Source organism: Micropterus salmoides, unplaced genomic scaffold (genome assembly GCF_014851395.1).
Source record: "Micropterus salmoides isolate LMB-PRFRI ecotype aquatic unplaced genomic scaffold, ASM1485139v1 Ms_hic_scaffold_16, whole genome shotgun sequence".
Taxonomy (NCBI): Eukaryota; Metazoa; Chordata; class Actinopteri; order Centrarchiformes; family Centrarchidae; genus Micropterus; species Micropterus salmoides.
The window spans coordinates 15147493-15167863 of record NW_024040707.1 but is presented as its reverse complement, the minus strand read 5'-3'; the positions used below and the strand labels follow the sequence as shown (position 1 = coordinate 15167863).

The following is a 20371-nucleotide window of genomic DNA, read 5'->3' as shown; positions in this document are numbered from 1 at the left end:
AAACAGCTTGTGTATTTGGAGGGTCCTTTTGGCTACCAAAATAGTGAATGTACTGTATTATGCATGTGTTCTTATTATTTTGATGTGTTCTGTATTTAAAGGCAACAAAAGCAGTTCATTTGAAATGCTGGCAATAAAAGAAAAATGAGTTAGCTACAGTGTGTGTTACTAAGAGTCTACTGAAACTCTATCAAATGAAAATCCTTGGAAAAAGAAAGAATAATCACTTAAAGCAAAGCAATCATGCTCAAAGAGAACCTCTGGAGTAACTGCTGGAGTGAGTGGCACTGACTTTCAAAGATGATCCTCGAGACAAGAAGAGATGATGACTGATGGTGTAAATCTTTCCTTTCTTTTCTTTTTGACTTGCAGGGTTTGCTATCTTCACTAGCTTTATTTTTAGCTTGGCCCAGAGCATGTTTTTCTCAGTCAATGTTGAAAGAATGATGGTTAAAGAAACGGGTTAAAAAAATGACAGTAAGCTACAGTAAAGGAACAACCAAGCTGCCAGAACATCTTCAGTGCTCCTTGACATATATTCTACAAGTCTCTAGAACTCTGCTGGAGGTATGAAAAAGCTGTTCATTTTGGTGTGCTGATGATGGTGACGGAGAGCAATCCTCCAAAATCTCGTATTTGTTCAATTGTGTTGAGATGTGATGACTGCACAGCCCATCATTTTCATACTCATCAAACCAGTCGGTGACCCCTCGTGCCCCGTGCATAGGGCACATTGTCATCCTGAAAGAGATCACTCTCATCACAATAGAAATGTTCCAGCGTAGAACAAAAGATAATCACTCAGAATAAATGTGTATTGATTTGCAGCGACCTTTCACTCTGAGGAGACAATTGTTTGGGTCCACACCATGACAGGAAAATGCACCCCAGAGAATAGCAGAGCAACCTGGCTCCCTCACTGTAGGGTCATGCATTCAGGCCTGTGCCGTGCAAATGCTCACCACACCACTTTTCCCCTATATATTTGTACATAAATGCCTACTGAACTCTCAAATGTGCACTCACCTTATCATGTCTTTTCCTCTTGTCATCTTGATCCAAAATGAACTGGGCGAACTACATGATGGGAATGCCTCACCTGTTTCGAAGCAACTGCATTTGTTATCCTTTTCCTTTTAATTTGTCCCCATCTAAAGGGAACCTCCCCATCTCCATCTGTCTTACTCTCTTTCTCTCACTCTGTGACAAACATGCACACGGAACAGACATATAGAACATTTGGTTTTGCATAAAAGGAATCAGTGACATCCACCCACAGGCTCAGAATTATATTCTTCAGTTACGACTTTGTTATACAGGGGATGAAACAGGCAGAATGTAAAGTGAAGAAAGTATAGATAGATAGATAGATAGATAGATAGATAGATAGATAGATAGATAGATAGATCAGCTTCAGACACTGTTAAGCTGTGGTCATTTGCATAACAGTGAGGTCACCATCGGAGTGTGACTGGAATGAGAGCAACCTTCCTTTCCCACACAAAAAGCACAAATACAATGTACACATGTACACACAAAGGACACCCCCCCCCCCCCCCCACACACACACACACACACACACACAGGGTGAAGAGGTGATGATCAGGCAGTGCCAACGGGAATATTTCTCTTAAATAGGTTCTGTCATCTTCAGCTCCACATCCTGAATATATCCAGAGAGGGGACACGGCTTTTTCAAAGGAGACCTTATATGTGCACAGAATTACAGAAAACTCCCCCAGGTCTCTGATTGGGAAAACAGCTCAGGGCCACAACTTAACACTATAAAGTGGATTCCTCTCCATCATCTGCGCTCATCTCAGTGGAGTAAATAGCTTCCTGTGGGAATTCATTAGCTTGCTTTTCACTTCCACCTGAAAGAGCCCTCCCTTTCAGATCAGATTAAGTACAGGCACAAGAGAATGCTTATGTTCTATTGAAATCCAACGTCTTTGAATCTTTTCTGTTTCTAAGCATTTAGATGCACCCAAGGTTGGTCCGGTCTTTCCTCAACTGCTCTTTTCTTTCCATGTTCAGTCCTATTTGGCACTGTCATTTCTCACTGCCAACTCAGGGACAGCCATTCACCATGACAGCAGCTTTGGAAAGGCTGATGCCACGCTCCATCATCAATAGCTTCTCTATGTCTCTTGAGGAAGTGCTCAGAGAGAGATCTAGCACAAGCCCAAGACACTCCTTTTACATCATGTTATTAGCCACAATCTGGCTGTTTGCAGTGCAAACATACTGTTTTTGTGTTAACAGCTGGTTTCCAAAATGTACAGTTTGAGTGGTGCGGGAATGTGTGTGCATACATTGTTTCACAGCAAAAAAGATCTCTTGGCATGATGAGGACATGCCACATGTGATGGTAATAAAAGTTTAAAGGCATCATCTGTTAGTTACAAGATGTAAGGTATTGGCCTGTATGGAGAGACCAACACTCGCTGTGTTCCCATCACTCTTCCCTTCCACAGCTGCTTATCACCAAGATGATTTAACCGAACTCTCAGCAGAAGCTCCTGACTGCAGAGTAAAGATATCTACAGAGCAAAGAATGAATATAAACAATAACTATTCCCTTGAGGTCCTATTCCCTCATGTTTATCTGTGCTGTGCCACAGAGCACTATACAAACATTTTCTTTCCACAAGAGTTGCTTATGTTTTAGCTGCTACTGACACCCAACAGGCCAGTGCTCAGCAAGTCGTACCCCATGATCTCTGCAGGTGCCATTCCATTCATTATTCACCGCACTGACCATCCTCTGAATTAAAGATACAAGCTTTGACTGCTCATTTTTTTACAGGACAAAATATCCTTACAGGCACACACTAGCACACTTCTAAATTGTGTACAAATGTGTCTCTGCATGTGTGTGTATGTCTATGACCATGGGTGTGTGCTTGAGAAAGAGAAAGACAGTTCGTTTAAACATAAAGGTATTTGAATGCGTCTGTGTGTATGCAAGGGTGAGCGTGTAGTGCTTTCACTACCGGTCAGCATGTGTTCTGGTGAATCCCCACGATGGACCAGCTAGTCCTTTGTTCACTGTTGTTCATCCTTTGATGATCCGGTGCATGGCCTTTAGGGAGGGCCTTCATCTTCCAACACAGACTGATGGACTGTCTTGAAGTCTTTCAGGGACATATCTTTTCACTGTTCTACAAAAAAGCACCAGCGCTGAGTAGTCTGCATGCATCTGAATGCCAGCAGAATCAGTTAGCTGGGTATGTTGTGAGATTGCATTGACAGAGACGTGCTCACAACTAAGTTAGCTATTTGATGGGAAAATAGCGGCTGACGTGGGTGTCTACCGGGGGACGGCTGTTTTTAGGCTTTTCCACAAGCATCCGGGGGATCTCATCCTTGTGTCTGTTTCTTGCTTTGTGCAAAGACCATGTGTTTGCATAGATGGTAGCCCACACATGCTCTTGACTTTTCTACAGTTTCACTGAAGCTCACCACCTTAAAGGGGCACTCCGCTGATTTTACTCAAAAAGGTCAGTTTACCAATCATGGAGAGTACTACTTAGAATATTAAAACAGCTGTATTTTGTTGTCTGTGGCTCTAGAGGAAGCTTTCTAATGTCTGAGAAAATGACATTATCATTCTCATCTCATCATTCTCAGGTTGGGCTTGACACTTTAAAGCATAGAAAGAAAGCCTGCGTTACAAATGGAGTGTGCAGAGTTTGAAAGACGTGACAATAATTTTTATTAACAGGCAGGAAAAGGCTAATGAAAGATGTTATTTAGTTGCATTATAGGAATCGTAAAACAAAGTCCTCAAAATTAAACAAGCCCTCTAGATCGAAACATAATAGCATCTTCTGATCTGACACCCCATCAGCAGGATGACATTATTTGTCTCTATACGTGTCATTTACACTGGGTACGCTGGGGACATGTCCCCACCAATTTTTTAAAGCATAATTTGAAAAAACATTCTGAATATAGCTTGCAGTTAAATAACGCAGATAAATAATGAAATGCCTTTATATAGCCAATGCCTTTATATAGCCAAAATATAGAAGAAACAAATGTGCATTGTCCAAAAGAAGTGACTTAAGCCAAAAAAAACAAAACAAGCTACTGATTAGAAAATGTTTGTCTGTGACAACAAATCATGGTGCATTCCAGTTGTACGGTGAAGTCGGAATTTCTGAATTCCTAGTCCGAAATTTCAACTGGAACGCCCTCTTCAGTCAGATTTCCTTCTCGGAAATTCGGGAGAACCGCACTACCTGCGACTTTGTGCTCCAAGATGGTTGCTCTTTATATCAACAGTGAAAGCTGTAGTTTAAACTGTTTATTAGCACTTGTGTTACTATGTTTAGTATGAGTACCCTTATCAACCGGCGCTGGTAACAATGGCTAACCAGGCTATGTTGGCTGAATGAGGTTTTCCAACTTATTAACTGGAGGTAAATGGATCGCACCATCACTGTTGAAAAAAAAGTTGTTTCATGATGTGACACTATACTCTATTTCAGTGTGGCAAGGTTTAGCAAAAAACAACTTTGTTAGGTTTAGGGAAAGATCTTGGTTTCGGTTTAAATAATTAATATAATTACTATAAAATTTAGAAATGAATAACACAAGCTTTTATTAGCTTAATCACTGAACTCACCATGCCTACATTTGGGACAGGCCTATAATACCTTTACCATGCTGGTAAATCTGAACGAATAACACATCGGTGCTCATTGTGTCCGTAAAATGAACTAAACAACTGAATTGTGGAGAATCTAACTAATCGAACAATGTGTATCATGTCCATATTTACAAAAGTTTATATTTATAGTATGCACAATCTAAGCAGCTTAGAACTAGCTCAAGCAAGTGACCCAGTGGGCTTTAAGAGGTTTTGTACATCCAGAGAACTTCTTATTGAGACCTGCATTTATTTGTCAAAATCAGCTACACCAGGCCAGTAAAACTGGACTAGGCTTTTAATCAAAATTCTGCGTTATATGGCCACAGCCTTTGTCACTTTAAAGTAAATGTCGTTCTGGGCCACTTGCTACCAGTTTCAATTATAGGATTGGGTGTTTTTGGAGCTTGACTCTACTAGGGACTAAAAGTCAGGATATCTCAACCTCTGCTGCTTCGATATTGACCATTCTTTTTTAAATCCTTTTTCCTGTGAGACGCCCAACTTTATGGAAGTGCAATACATAATTTTAGCAGAGAAATGGCAACCTTGTGGGTCGAGGAGTACAAGTCTCCTACAGCTTTAAAAAAAACTTAAATCAACAGAAATCTTCAAAGTGTTTGCCTCTGAAGCTAAGTTAAAGTAAACACAAAGAGCTGCATAGCAAAGCTGATCCATATTGTCGACTTGCTGGCTGACTTACTTGCTCTATTCATGAATGCGTGGCTTGTTTATGTTAGTATGAGACGGGGGTTCACTTTTGAATTTGCATGGCTGCATAGAGAAGTAGTGGTGAATGCAAGACGATGGTTTGTGGCTGAAAGTTTTCAACCTGCTAAAGTAAAAAGACAAGGTACACACAGCAGCTTTCATTGCTGCCACTGTACAATAAAGGAATACCTTCTCCTTCCTGTGTTTACTTACTTTACAGTGAGAATCAAAGACAAGTATTTCAGAAGATCTCTGAATTTAAGTTTTCTGGAAAAATAGGAGGATTGCACTCCTTTTGATGATGAGTTTCTGTTCAAAGCACAGCCTGCATTTCCTAAATCTCTACAGTTGAGGTGTTGAGTACGATTTTATCAATAGTCATAGAGGAGAAAAGTATGAGAGTACAACCTGCTTGACAAATGTCATAATTTTAAAGTGTGGATTGGAGAGGCAGACACAGTTATTAAAATAGGATACTGATACCCATGTGAAACTGACTGTACCATATTTGTGTGGCTAAGTTTTAGCATTGGCCAAAGTTTCAGTTCACAGTAACTATAATCAGTACACTTCACACCAAAATTAAATTTGCATGGGACAAACTGTATAGTGGACAGGAACTTTAATATTATCATTATGGTTGTTTTGACAGCTTTGTGCCACACACATTAAGGAATCATATTGAAAGTTATTTCTATATGATGAATTATATTTTTCTGGAATGTATTTAGTTTTTAAAAAAGATCCCAAGTAATGTTCCTGTTGTAGCCTATGGTTGCCATAATGACTGAATGGGGCGTTTGAGTGCGTGCCTGTTTGTGCTCGTGAGAGAGAGAGAGAGAGAGAGAGAGAGAGAGAGAGAGAGAGCAGGATCTAGTCTGTTTCCCGTAACAGCTGGTGTCGGGGCGTAATGACCTTTTGTCTCCGAGCTGTCAGGTACGGAGAGGGAGGCGGAGATTCAGAAGGAGCCGCTTCATATCGGACTGGTCCCGGCGTCCCGGACAACAAATGGCCGTGAACCGACAGAGAGGCAGAGTGTGATCCAGGTTTCTCTGTTTCTCTCAGTGCGACTACAGTGAGAGCTGCCTCCATGCCCACATAGTAGGTTAGAGAGGGCAAGAAGCGCTCTTTATCCTCACACTCAGTACATTTCATCCATCTGGCAGAATGATGGGAGAGTCCTGTTGACACCACGGAGAGATATACGCTGAGACCGACTATGGCTGTGGACGGTAAGAGCGCTTACTATTCCTTTCCCTTCTCTAAAGCATATAACAAGCCCCACAGTATTTAAACAGGGACTTAACGTGGCACTCAAAAATTACTTCACATTGACCATACAGCACTTTCAGATTGTTTTAAAATCTCACATTAGACCTCAGCAGTATATTCAAACAGGATTTCCATAGGGACATGTGCTTATTCTGAAATTAGTTTCTTTAAAAAACGCATTGAAATATGGACAAAAGCCTTACTGTATGCTGCAATACAGGCATAATTTCCTTGATTTTAGAATAACCTGCTGTATCTTCATTATACTGACCAAAACAAACCATCAAAGTTGTTTCTGACCATATTTCAGATTTATTTTCTGTCAGGCTAACTTCAATTTGACATAATCCACTTAGAAACGAATGAATGACCCATGCAGTCACAAAGCTGTGGAGCTGAAATTCATCTACATATAAGTGTTTAATTCATGCAATGTTTAGGAGTAGCCTATATTAATATTCATTGCAGATAAGCCCACAGATTCTTTGGTGTACTGAAAATAGAACAATAGGCCTATTGAAGTTCAGTGCTTTTCGTTGGTCATTTTGTAGGTTACTTGATGTTCTATATTTGTGGGCCAGCACCTGCTGCACCTGGATAAATTACAGCCAGTATCCAGCTCAGGAATACAACAATGAGGCAGCATATCTTTGTTCTTCATTCTTGTGTTTGATAAAAAGCTGTAAACAGATGCTGTGAGCAGATGTGCTCTTTTGTACAAAAATAAATATGCTGTTCTGTTGTGTATGAAATCAAAGTAGTGGGGCCCCAGGACTTGACCAAGGTGTGTTTTTGTTTGTTTTGTCGGAGTGTTTTTTTCTTACAATAATTTAAGCAAAACCATAACAAAATGCACACCTTCACCATAATCCAAACCATTTTATTAACTTAAAACCCAAACAAGCTCAACTGAATATGGAAAATATTACAAATTTGCTATAAAAAAAAGGCATCAGCTCTTGTTGTCTAGACGACAAAAATGTGTTTGAATTAGAGCTGCAAAACCAATTACTTTTATTGCAGATTATTTTCTCAACTAATCAATTAATTGTTTGGTCTATTAAATGTCATAAAGTTGTTTGCTTTGTCTGAACAACAGTCCAAGACCCAAAGATTTTCACTTCATTATAATGTAAAACAGCGAAAAGCAGCAAATCGACATATTTGAGAAGCTGTTGACAGAAAATGTTTGGGTTCTCTGGTGACTGATTGTGTCGTTTGGATATCACAGCAAATCACCAAAGTTCTGCGAGAACAAGCTGACACTGATCAAACATCTTTGCAAATGAGATCACGTTCATGCAGCCTCAGCCTAAAACAAATGTGTGTTTTGAGCCTCTGAGATATACTGTAAAGCCATTAATGTTCTATGTATGAAAAGCTCTTTAGCATTTTTCGATTGTTTGTGTTGTTTTTGTTGTTGTTCTGCCCCTTTCTCTGTCCAGTGCTTGGATGGCTGTTGTTTCCTCCGGGCTAACTAACTTAAGTGAAGCCTAATCAGTGCCTCTCTATGCTCAAGGGCAATAATGTGTGTGTGAGAGCATCAGTATGGTGCCAAGTTGTTTTCCATCTGTCCTCTGTCTTCTAAAGCAGGTTAGCTCTTTATTAGCATGGCTGCAGTTAGGACACTCAGTCAGATATGCATATATGCACAGTGACACATTGGGCTATCTATAATTAATCCATAGTTTACTTAAGCATCATTAATTTACTCAGTGCCTTGGGCATTGATGCCACCCTGACAATGTGCTATGCCATTTAAACTTTGAAGAGTGTTGGTCCTTATGAAGACATACACAGTTTGAAGACATACACAGGGCTTGATTTAGAACCAGATTCACTAAAGCCACTTTTCGACCAAACACTTTTGAAACCAATACCTTACTACATACTTAAACCCTAGATATGTTTTGCATTTCGACTGCAGAGAGTACTCTCAAATGCAGGAGGGGTTGTTACCGGATAGTAATTGCGTCAACCACAGGAGTAGTGTGACATTGTATCTAATGTGACACAGTAAACAAATGAACACACAGTGAATGTTTTGTGTTCTCTCTTCTCAGTATGTGGCTGTTTATTACAAGGTGTAATACAACAAGGTGTCTTTAAGTCTCGGGTCAGTGTGCTAGGTACCTCAACAGAAGGGTAACAAAAAAAATCGGGAAATTGAGTGGTTCTGCTGGTTTCATCAACAACGTTTGCCAATGGAAACAATGAAAATAACCGTTGTAATGTGTAACAAACTGAACTAAATTGAGCTGGACAGCTTGGTGGAAACGTGGCTTAACACTCATCTTGCATTTTAGGGCAGAGACTCGTATTTGAGAAGATTTTGTCTGAGATGTTGATCTTTTCACAATATTTTATGCTATTTTATTCAGAACTGGATTACCGAACTGTTAGTGGGAATGTAATCACAAAAAATAAAAGTACAAAAACTTTGTATATGATATTTTGAACATTAATATAGCAACAAACTACTAATATGTAAAGAGTAATGGCGTCCTCAGCAGAGAATGACATCACACTCCCTAAACGCGTGTTTTCATCTGAGCTTCTCCCATCTTTGTTTTGGTAGCCGGTCTGGCCGAGCATGCACGTTATAGTGCATGTGAGTCCTTCACTGTGGAGAGTGATACAATGGTTGGTTATTGTTTCAGTTAACACCATGAACTAAGGATTTCTTTAGACCAAACAGAGTTGGTGATTGCTGGAACTAAGGAAAGACTAACAACGATGGTTTGGGTGAATTTTATTTTGTTTCTGTCCAGTTTGAATGAAATGTATTTAACAATGATCTGCAAGGTCAAAATCCTTTTTTTCTCAGTGGAGTCTGGTGTGCCGTAGTGCCCATTTGCTTTGGTCTGAGATGATGGTGCTCTAGTGCGACATTTAGTGGCAGTGAATGGTTCATACAACTGCTTTAAATTAGGAATACTAATTACTCACACAAATCCTTCATTCCATCCTGAAAATGGAGATAGAGCAAGGTTAAACCACTCCACATTTTACTGTAAGACATCCTGAATCCCAATTTGTTGACTTTGTGAATTTGTGAATGTTTTAGGTGGGGTATGTACAGTACAATAGCTGAATTGATTGATAATGTTTGCATCCATTTCCATTTGTCAGGAGTTTGCAGTGCATTGTTATGTAGGCTGTCAGCTACAGGCCTGTGACACTATCAATTACAAGGGGTGATCTGCATTTTAAATGGTATAATTTTTTATTTCATTTTTTTTCTCATCTTCATGTAAATTGCAAAGTGAATTACAGTCTCATTCTTGCTGCCTGATGCACAGCGAGTCACGCTATATAATTATACCTCCGTGTTTGGCTATTCAGAGTGGATGAAATTTATCAGACGATTACTTAAATCACCCAGGACATGTGGCTGTATTGTCATATCTGAGATAAGCAACCATACAAATGATGCCACTGGGCCACTGTATTGTCCAGTTCATAACATCCAGGAGCAGGGATTTTTTTTCAGAGGAGGAAGAGAGAGAGCGAGTAGCATGGTCCATCCCCTATTTACATTAAGACTAGACATGTGTGCAGTTGTGTGTGTGTGCGTGTGTGTGTGTGCGTGCTTGCGTGCTTGCGTGTGTGTCCACTCGAAGAAGCAGGCCTGACTAAGCTCAGCATGCAGGATACCCAAAGAGTTGGGCTGGTGCAGAGAATGCCAGGGTGGCTTCCATCCATCCGTTTACAGCTAGACATATGTGCACAAGCTGGATCTGAATCCAAAAACAATTTATTTATTTATCTCAAACCCTGTGTCTCTCTGAGCATGTGGGCAGATAGTCCACCGTAGGAGGGTCGGTGGTGTCTATTTTCTGCCTACATGATGGACATGTGAGTAGGAAGGGGGCTAACAGATATGGAGAATTGTGTATGCAGTAGATGTCTCCCAATAACAAAAATGAAAAACACTGATGCCTCTCCACAGAAAAGTATTACTGGAATTAAACAGAGAGGAAATTTTTGCTGTGTTAAATCTAGGAACTGGCAACTCTAGTCAAGGAACGATCACATCTCTTTAACGTTGTTAACCCTTTCCTCAAAACCCCCATAGCACACAAACACAAACTTTCTTCTGATCAGGTCACACTCATGGGAAATAATAGCTCCTTTCCAGTGTGGCGCTTCCGCAATGCCACAGGATTCCAATTTGTATGTGTGCATGTGAGTGTGTGCATGTTTTTGGGTCCATGTGAGTGTTTATATTTGTGTGTGTGAACTTGCAGATGAAGCAGAAGGCGAGCCAGCACCTCAGGGGGTGGGATGGTGGGGGAGACGGGGGTGTAGATTGTTAGCTTTACACAGACAAATACACCCTTTGTTGTTTTCCTGGCATACGTTGCGTCGTCTGCTGGAGACAGCAACCATTTGGCGCAATTGGTGTTGGAGCCAAATGTGTTTCTGGCCTCTGTAGTAAAATAATATGGTAATAGTGTGTTAACCCTCTCAGTTACAGTGGCTCAGAGGGGTCATACAGCGATTTTACGTGTGTGTGTGTGCGTGTGAGAGAGCATACAAGCTGTTAACCTCTTTCCTCTGTCCATCATCATCCCCTTCCTCCTCACAGAGGGGAGTGTGTCACTCAATAAATATAATGCACGAGCAATCCTCTTGAACACACACACGCACACACAATCTCCCGTCATCCATCATCAGCTCTCTGATCCACCACAGCTCTGCAGCTGCACCTGTCCTGAGCCTGTGGATATAAGACTCACAGAGAGAGGAATAAAGACAAAGTGGACAGTGGGAGGAGACAGAGAGGGGTGTGTTTGTATAAACTGGGACAGTGCCTGAAAGATCCTTGACTGGAAAAGTATTCATAAATCTTCAAGGATTATGTGATATTTATTACAACATGGGTCTTATTTTTACAGTTTTGGCCATCACTGGTTACGATAACCAGCAGTTAAACCAGATTATCTAAACCACTTTATTTGGTGGTAAAACAAAAGTGAGCACCTGTGCAATCACTCATTGCAAATGAAAATTACTACTTAAAATTCAGTAAGTCAAAGTCAACCAGGGCAAGCAGTGTGTAAAGTCCATCCATCCATCGTCAACCGCTTATCCTGTGCACAGGGTTGCGGGGGGCTGGAGCCAATCCCAGCTGACATTGGAAAAGGCACAGTCTATAAAGTGTAATTGATAATCATTTTACAGTTTGTCTTTGTTTTCTCTCAGGAAAACTGGGAGTTTGTTTAAAACCTGTGTGATCATGTAAGAGTATTCCACTGATTTAGCATTGCAATCCTAACATTATCGTACTAACGGTGGACAGTTTAAAACAAACCGGAACTGGCGAAACTGTGTTTTTTATTCCACACAATGTTACCCACCATGCAGCTTCACTGTCGACGGTTTGGTTGGAGATTCAGGTTTGAGCTTTGAGCCTCTATCCTCAGTCACAGATGAAGAGCGTGCTACAGAGGGCTGTTAAACTAACTTCTTTCCTACTCCACACCCCCAGATCTCTTACTCGTTCAAGCTTGTAGTCTTCAGCCCCAACTGAAGCTGACTCAAGTGACATCACTTGAGGCAATTATATATGACACCTCCCTGCGCTTTTTAGTGCAGTGCAATGCTCAAAATGTTCTTCTCACGTTGGTTTCACGTCCAGCATTAATTGTTTTATTTATTTATTTATTTTTTTTAACCTGTCCTGCCCAGCAGCCTGGTATAGTGTATGATGAGCTGGATACCATATTGTGCCAGACAGATTTTACTTTAACAAGAGAGTATTAATTGTTATTAATATTGTCTGTTTTATTATTTATTTAATTATGTATTGATTTGTCACCGGGCCGGACAGGAGGGCAGACACGGGGATAGAGGGGCACAAACAGACAGCACAGAGAAAGGACAAGACCTCCAAGAGAAGGGGGATGGAGGATGGGGACAACAGGGAATAGCAGAGGGAAACACCAATTGCAGAAAGCAATGAAACCTGCAATAGAACAGGGAGGGGGGCTTGGGGAGGAGAAAAACAACAACAAACAAACACAAACAAACAAACAATAAAAAAAAATAATAAAAGACAACCAGCCTAACAGCAGCAATAAACAGCTGACATAGTAAGACAACTAAGAGAAAAATAAAAACAAGAAACAGTCAAGCACAATAAATAAGCAACACAGCACAGCCATGAGAGCTGGAATAATAACATTTAATTTAAATAAGTAACTGAGTGAAAAGAGGGTGGCACGGTGATGCAGCGGTTAGCACTGTCGCCTCACAGCAAGAAGGTTGTGGGTTCAAACCCCGGTTTCCCCAGCCTTTCTGTGTGGAGTTTGCATGTTCTCCCCGTGTCTGCGTGGGTTCTCTCCGGGTGCTCCGGCTTCCTCCCACCATCCAAAGACATGCAGGCTAGGTTGATTGGTGACCCTAAATTTTCCTTAGGCGCGAGTGGTTGTTTGTCTATGTGTGGCCCTGCGATGGACTGGTGACCTGTCCAGGGTGTACCCCGCCTTGCGCCCAGCTGGTATCAGATGGGATTGGCTCCAGCCCCCCCACGACCCTGTACGCAGGATAAGAGGTTGACAATGGATGGATGGATGAACTGGAAGAAAAGCATCAGGAATAATTCTACCAGGAACAACCAAAATTTTTTTATGTATGTGTGAGACTGTGTGCGTGTGGGTGAATGTGTGTGCATAAGCCTGTTAAAGAATGTAGTTGTTATTGAGACTGGGACGCCACGACTGTGCCACACCGACCCCTACCACAGGCAGGCAAGAACCCCTGTAGCCAATAGGGTTGGGAGAAAAAAACAAAGAATAATATGACTCCCAGATGCACCGCGATGCAAACCCAACCAACAGACGCGCCCCCCCCCCCCCCAAAAAAAACACAGTGAATCAATATAGCGAAGTGACGTGTTTCGACACACCTACACACAAGTATAAATGCATGGCTACGTGCGTAGCCTACGGCGTAGGTACGCACATAGACCCTACACAGGAGTATAAATGGGCCTTAACCCAGCAGCAAGTCCCAGCCCGGCAGCAAACGCGTCGCGTAGGCCACCGTGCACCCGCCAATAAAAGTCTGCCGTCCCCCTTACTGCCGCAAAAATTAAGGCCGCCCGCGCAAGCCGACATCCCCCATGCACAGCACGCCCCCAGACTGCCGTGAAATGTCAGCCAAACCAGCAACAAGGCAATATCAACTAGCTCAGCTGCATGCCACCACCACCCACCCACCCGTCAAGGACCGAGAACTCCAGGCACAAACCCAGAATAAACCCGGAGCTCAGCCCTGCCCCGCACCCACACTGCACATCCCGAAAACTAACTTTATACTTCAGTCTCCAGAGGGGTCCAACAACTGGCTGATAGTGAAATGATGAAGCATGGATCTGAGGCCAACGTAGCAAACCAGGGACGCAAACTGGTCCCTCCAAGCCAATGAGGAAATGCATCCAAGCCAATGAGGAAATGCCTCCCCCGGACTTCAATGCACAAACTAAACGCCCAGCAGCCATCCAGAGACCCTGCACAGGGAAGGGGGAAAAAAACAAACAAACAAAAAAAACACAATGCATCAAGATGCATCGACAATCGCCCTACAATCCCACCGCTTTAATAACAGTGAAACCACATGAGAATGGCAGAGATACTGCTGGATATTCAGCACTTCCTTAGAAAGTCTGTTTGTTTCATATATCATATAACATATATCAAACCTGTGTGATGGCGATAACTCTGTTTCTATAATTCACTACCACATCGGAGCATGTAAGCCCCGCCCCCGTGAGCATACCCTCGCTGTTGCAGAGTGGAGTGGCTCACGCTGTACTGCAGTTTATTCAAAGTTTATTTATTCTGAACATGTTGCATGTTCAAATTGCACCAAATGCGGATTACCCTTGTGTAATGCTGAATTATGACACTTAAGACTGCTCACTATAATGGTATTACAATAATTCATTTGAACTAATCCTTTAGAGAGTTGGTGTTGATGGAAAACATTTTCAGTGAGTAATTGATCTAATGGATTTGTCTAGTGGTCCTCTCAGACCATCCGCCAACTGTTTTAACCTGTGACCAAGTGTGCAGGGGTGGGATGGACAGAGACTGATGAAGTGGTAAAAGAGGTGAAGTCTGCTTCAGTATAAACCAGCAGTGGATTAACAGGATTTTGGATTCTGTTCTGAGGCGTCACACTTCAACTCTCATCCAGTCTGCCCTCACCGCTAACTTTGCCATCCCCTTAATACATCCAAAAATGATAAGGCTTCATCGTTCCGATCCAGTGCCCTTGTCCCCGGTCCGACTTCTCCCCCTCCTCTCCCTGAATTAGAGTGCGCACAGGCCCATATCCAATTTCTCTCCTTTAATTAGCTTTCTGCAAAGGGAGATGGATCAAGGGAGAGGAGATGTAAGGTGCAGGAGATGGATGAAAAAGAGATATGTAATTTTTCTGAAGGATTGCACTAATTAGGTATAATTTCATACAAGGGTTGTATCCCTAATGTACCGCGCTGTTGTCTCTTTCTCCCTCTCTTTTTGGCGTTTTTTTTCCATCCCGCATTATGCCTAATCAACCTAATCAATGTGTTTTTGCCTTTCAGAATAAAGCATTTGTGTGCCATAATTGTGTTAGTGGAATTGCAACTACTCAGTTTACCATTTATGAATATTGTCCATTGTTGCTCCCCATCATTACCATCTGTCCTGAGAAAATGAGATAGCGCCAAACATTATGAGACCATGTTCCGGTAACATCCTTGTGTCTTCCATCTCATCCTTGGCCAGATGTCTTTCAGCCTGCAGTTTCAAGGAGAGCAGTCAACCTTTCCCCCCACTCGCTATCCTTCCAATTAGAGGCTGCTAAACAAACAGCCTAATTAAGTGTGGCCTTGTGTGATAGGGTAAGCTTGGAGCTTTTCACTCTTTGTTAATAGGTTGGCCTGCTCCTCCTACCAAGTGCCGGGGGTCAGTGGAGCCTCTGGTGCAGATTGCCCATTAAACCAAATGGCTAATGGCTCCTGCTGCACCATAACAAGGAAGACATCCTTGCACACTCAGGAGCACAAGTCACGTTCATCCACTGCAAAAGCAATTACATTGCCACTCACAATCTAGTAGCATGATCTGTGGCTGCGGTTTATATGCATGCATATACAAAACTATCCAAGTGTATGTGTGTGACTTGTGAAATTGAACATGATTTAGACTCACTCCACCCACTGGTCAACCATCTTCCAAAAATAGAAATCAATTTTGGTTTCTGTCTTCCCATCTTATCAGCCTTTTAGCTGTTCCCTTTTCCCACTGCTTCTCCCCTTGCTGCTGCAGCCTATATTTTGCACTTTTTAAAAATGGTCCCACCTACATAAGGTTCACCTTCTGTTCCATACGTCCGTGTGCACATTCCACAGTCTCCCTCTCCTCTCCTGCTGTGTCCCCTGATGTGTGTCGTAATAGTGTCCTGTGAATATACAGCTCTGACAGGGTCTACATGGCCTCCTCTGGCTGTCACAGTGCTGCTCGAATGGGCCCTCAATTTACCATGTCAATAGGCAGCCAAGTGTCAACGTGTCAGTTCCACAGCTGAGGTGGTGAGAGTTGTTTAAATGCAGCTCAACTCTCTGTGACTCTGCCTTTATCTCATCCTCTTATTTTTCTGCAGCATTCTTCTCTCTCAGCTCTCTCTTGTCATCCCTCTATGGTATCTCTGGATTTACATTAAAAAAAAGCCCCTCCCCAGTCATGTCCATCGCACAATCCTTTGCATGCTCATTGACAATGTGAGTTTTTCACTTCACAAACCGTTTCCTTTTTTTCCTCACAAACTCTCTAAGCCCAGGGGAAGCTCTGACCAAGATATATAAAAGCCATATGGCGCTACCAACAAATGCCTTACGCCATGGCAAATGTATGTTGCAGAGATTGAACAGTGTAGTTGAATGTGACATGCATGTTTCTGTTTTGCATGTACTTAAAACAGATTTTTTTGCCTTTTAGCAACAAATAAGAACTGACTCCAACTCTGATTTCCTTAATGTCAGAGCCTAGAAAATGTCCTAGAGGCTGAAGAGATCCCTTTTAGCCTAAATGTAACTCACTAACTCATGTGCTCCCTCCTGACGTCCTATTAAATGATTCATTCTCAGAAAGAGATTGCCAGAGTCAGTCTCTTATACTGATTTTAAAAGGAAATAATAGTTTGTTTTGATATGTTTCTTGATTTTAAATCCCAGACATGTAGCTAAAGCTAAACTTATTCTTGGATTCCATTTTTCTTGATATCATTGTCTTTCTTTTACCCTAATTTACTTTTAGATTTCGTTTTTAGTTTTGTGGTTGCTTTACTCTTTTACCTTGTACTTTTGTTTCCTTTACATCAAGTGGTGGGAAAACTGGCTGAGACTCCGTGTGCTCTTTGTGTACAATAATGTTCTTTTGAGTGTCTGCACCCGTTTGACCGGATTTTGCTGAAATCGACTGAGAAGAAGCTTTTAGTGATACATGTACAGGCAGCCATGTATATTTGGACTCAAATGGGCCAAAGCAGGACTTGACAGTCGCTTTAATCAATAATAAAGCCATCAGTTTGTCAGCGTCCCTCAGAGCAGTTATTTCTTATGAAACAGTCTTATTACTGTTCACAAACAAATGTCAAGATAGGTAACTAAAACACAATGCACAGAAAATGTAGTGTGTGTCTAATTTACAACTCATACCTCACCAATTGTATGTCAACTTAGACTTTTTCAACGAAAATATATATGTGAATTTCCATCTATTCGTGTGGATCCCTTGGAGACTGTTCTTCCGTGCTGTTTCACACAAAATCCACAAATGTGTGCATGTAAAATGTCTAAAGAAGAAGAAGACCAAACAAAATGCTGTCATCGGCTGCCTGTTAGCTAACGGCTAGCCATGCTCTACTCTCTTATCTATGGTATGTCTCTTTTCAGTGCCTTTTAGCTGCCATATCAGCTTTCTGTTTAGTTTAACCAGAGATATTTGCAGTAAATAAACATAAATATTGTATCACCGCCATCAACTGGAAAGGCTTGGTCTTCCCTGCCCTTTTTTAGTGTGTGACACAAACCGTCGGATCCAGATTTACTAATACAAATCACTCTACATTTATCTTTTACGAGTTATGTATCTTGACATTTGTTTGAGAATACTTAACGAGACTCTTTCAATCCCCTATTTCTTCTTATTCCACTTCATGTGGCTTTGTCTTGTCCTCCAGTTCTGTTAGGATGTTTTTATAGAACCTTGCCCCAGAAATAGTTGTTATATTGAGTTTGGAATGACAGACGTTCAAATGGAAGCAAGATTAAACTATTGTCGCGGGAGGCAGCCGAGGTTACTGGGCTGTCAGTCAGAGTTAGTGGGGGCGGGCTCTAAGCTGTCATCCCAGCGTTTTGGTCTCGCCCTACATATCAGGTCACTGGTGCTCTGCAGGCTTCGGGTCTTGGCAGGAGCAACACACACATAAGCAGACACACATACTTCTACACACATAACTCAAGCTCCTCACTCCAACCATTTTCTACTGGGAATAAAAACCGACACGTCACGTATGAAGTTTGCAAGAATGTCTGTGTCATCAAAAGATGGAATAAAAGCTTTTCAAAACAGATCACCATACATGAGGCAAATCTTTTGAAACTTTAAAAGATGGTTTAGACGCCTCTGTAATGGGCGACAGCAGAGGAAAGTGAAGTTACAGTACTGAGGGGTATCGGAAGGGATGGGCTTGAGGATGTGCACCTGATTTGGCTGAATATGAAATAATGAAGGGTTAGATAATGACACTCTTCTCTCTTGTCCTGTCTCATCTAAAGTGAAATGAGCCCACAATTCCACCTATGTATTAATTAATCAGTAGATGTAGGCCTATTGACACAGACAGACAATTATTGCCGCATTGTTAACATGACGTGTCTGTAGGATAATTGGAGTGTGTTTAAGTTTGTGTGTCTGTGTGTTTCTGTATGTGTGTGCAGTTGTCTGTGACATCTGAGTAGCTGGATAATAATAAGGAAATGGTTCAGTGGAGTGGAAGAGAGAGTAGGAATGAGAGCTGGTTTGGCACTTATATGTTGGAACAGAACGGCTGAAATCGCTGTGACACACACCATGAGAAGTGGCAGTGTCAGCGTTAACAAGCAAGTGCACAAACACACACACACACAAACACACACACTCTGACATGGATGCGCACACACTGAGGTTGATTAATTGGTGGGTCTCTTAAGAGGAGCCCAGAGCAGTCTCTACTTCACTGTTCTGTCTATAAAACATCTGGCGTCATTAGCAGTCAACATTAGGGGAGTTATCAATAGAGAACTAAAGGTGTCTGAAAAACTGACATTGTAGGTGCACTGTGATGTATTTGCCACAGCAAATGGGCAAAGGAAGTAATTTCTAAATCACCTGATTACACTGACTATTATTGTATTTACTAGGTCTGTCCCCGACTAAGGATTTACATAGTCGAATCAGAATTGTCAAGTCTAGCGTACTGTGGACTGATACTTCTGTTTGTGTGCGGCAATTGCGGGGGGGGGGGGTAATTAAAGCTCTCCAGTAGAGCAGAGCTGCAGTCTCTATTCATTACTCACTGTAACTTACACTATTTCAAGTAGCCTACTATTTAAACACAATATAATATTCTTTGTGCGGTTCATCAATGGTGATAAATGAGGTGCGGACATCTCGGTGAAGTTAAGGCTCCGTCTCTACAGCAAGTACCTCTTCTGCCATTACACACTCACACACAAACACATAGGCCTACAAGCTACGCCTACACATGCGCACCGATGCCCCCTACCTCGAGGGTTAGGGTTACAACTTTGGATTTATTCACGCAATTTAAAAACATTATTAAAAGCTTTTTTCTTAGCACACTTTTATTTAGGCCTACAGCATTATATGTTGACATTTATATTGTAATAGGCTGTATATTAACGTATTGGGAGAAAACTGGTAGTTCTATGTAAAATCAGACATTTAGCACCCGCATATCGACAAAATGGCATGATCCTCGTTTGGCTGTGAAGCTTCCACTGTGAGATTGACAGTCGAATCAGGCTCTGCCCATTGAAGCATCGAATCTTTGACTACGCGGTCAGCCCTAGCATTTATTATTGTAGCTGTGGATGGTAGCTAGTTTAATCACACACTCAAGTCAAGATTGTAAAACCTGCTGTGTGAAACCTTTGTCTCCCCCTTCTGACAGTGAAAGTAATTACACAACACTGTGCACGTGCTTATGACGTATAGGCTCTACCATACTGAGTTGCTGCTTGTTGCTAAGGGTACTCCCCCGCTTCAGCCACATCACTACCAGTTTGCCAGCGGGGGAATATCACCTCAGACATTAGATTTAAAAACTGCACTGTGTGAACTCATTGTATGGCCAGGGCTTGAATGTAACATTTCTATGTAAAACTCCTGCACTCTAGCTTTAAGTGATCAAATTCATAGATAAATAGGCACATGAACATTCAATGCTACTTCCATGTAAAATACAATATCAATGCTTTTGATGTTATTTGAATTGAATAATGAATGACTCTTTGACTGAGTGTTTTTCAATTATTTGATCAAATCGGGGAAGGCAACATTTTTTAGAAGCATTTCTTGGTCATATTTGTTGAAATCCTGTTCATATCCCGACAGCAATCAATGAATCAAATGCTCCGGGGACCGTAATAAGCACGGCCAATCATTTCATTTG

At 41.7% G+C, this 20371-nt stretch overlaps 1 protein-coding gene across 1 annotated transcript in view; it reads left to right on the top strand.

The window, feature by feature from the left end:
• Positions 1–6248: 6248 nt before the first annotated feature.
• samd10b (sterile alpha motif domain containing 10b) overlaps positions 6249–20371 on the top strand; it is a 53216-nt gene continuing 39093 nt past the window's right edge. Inside the window, exon 1 of the mRNA XM_038721548.1 lies at positions 6249–6600. Coding sequence (XP_038577476.1) covers positions 6588–6600 — 13 coding nt within the window. The 5' untranslated portion in view covers positions 6249–6587. The remainder of the gene's footprint in view (positions 6601–20371) is intronic.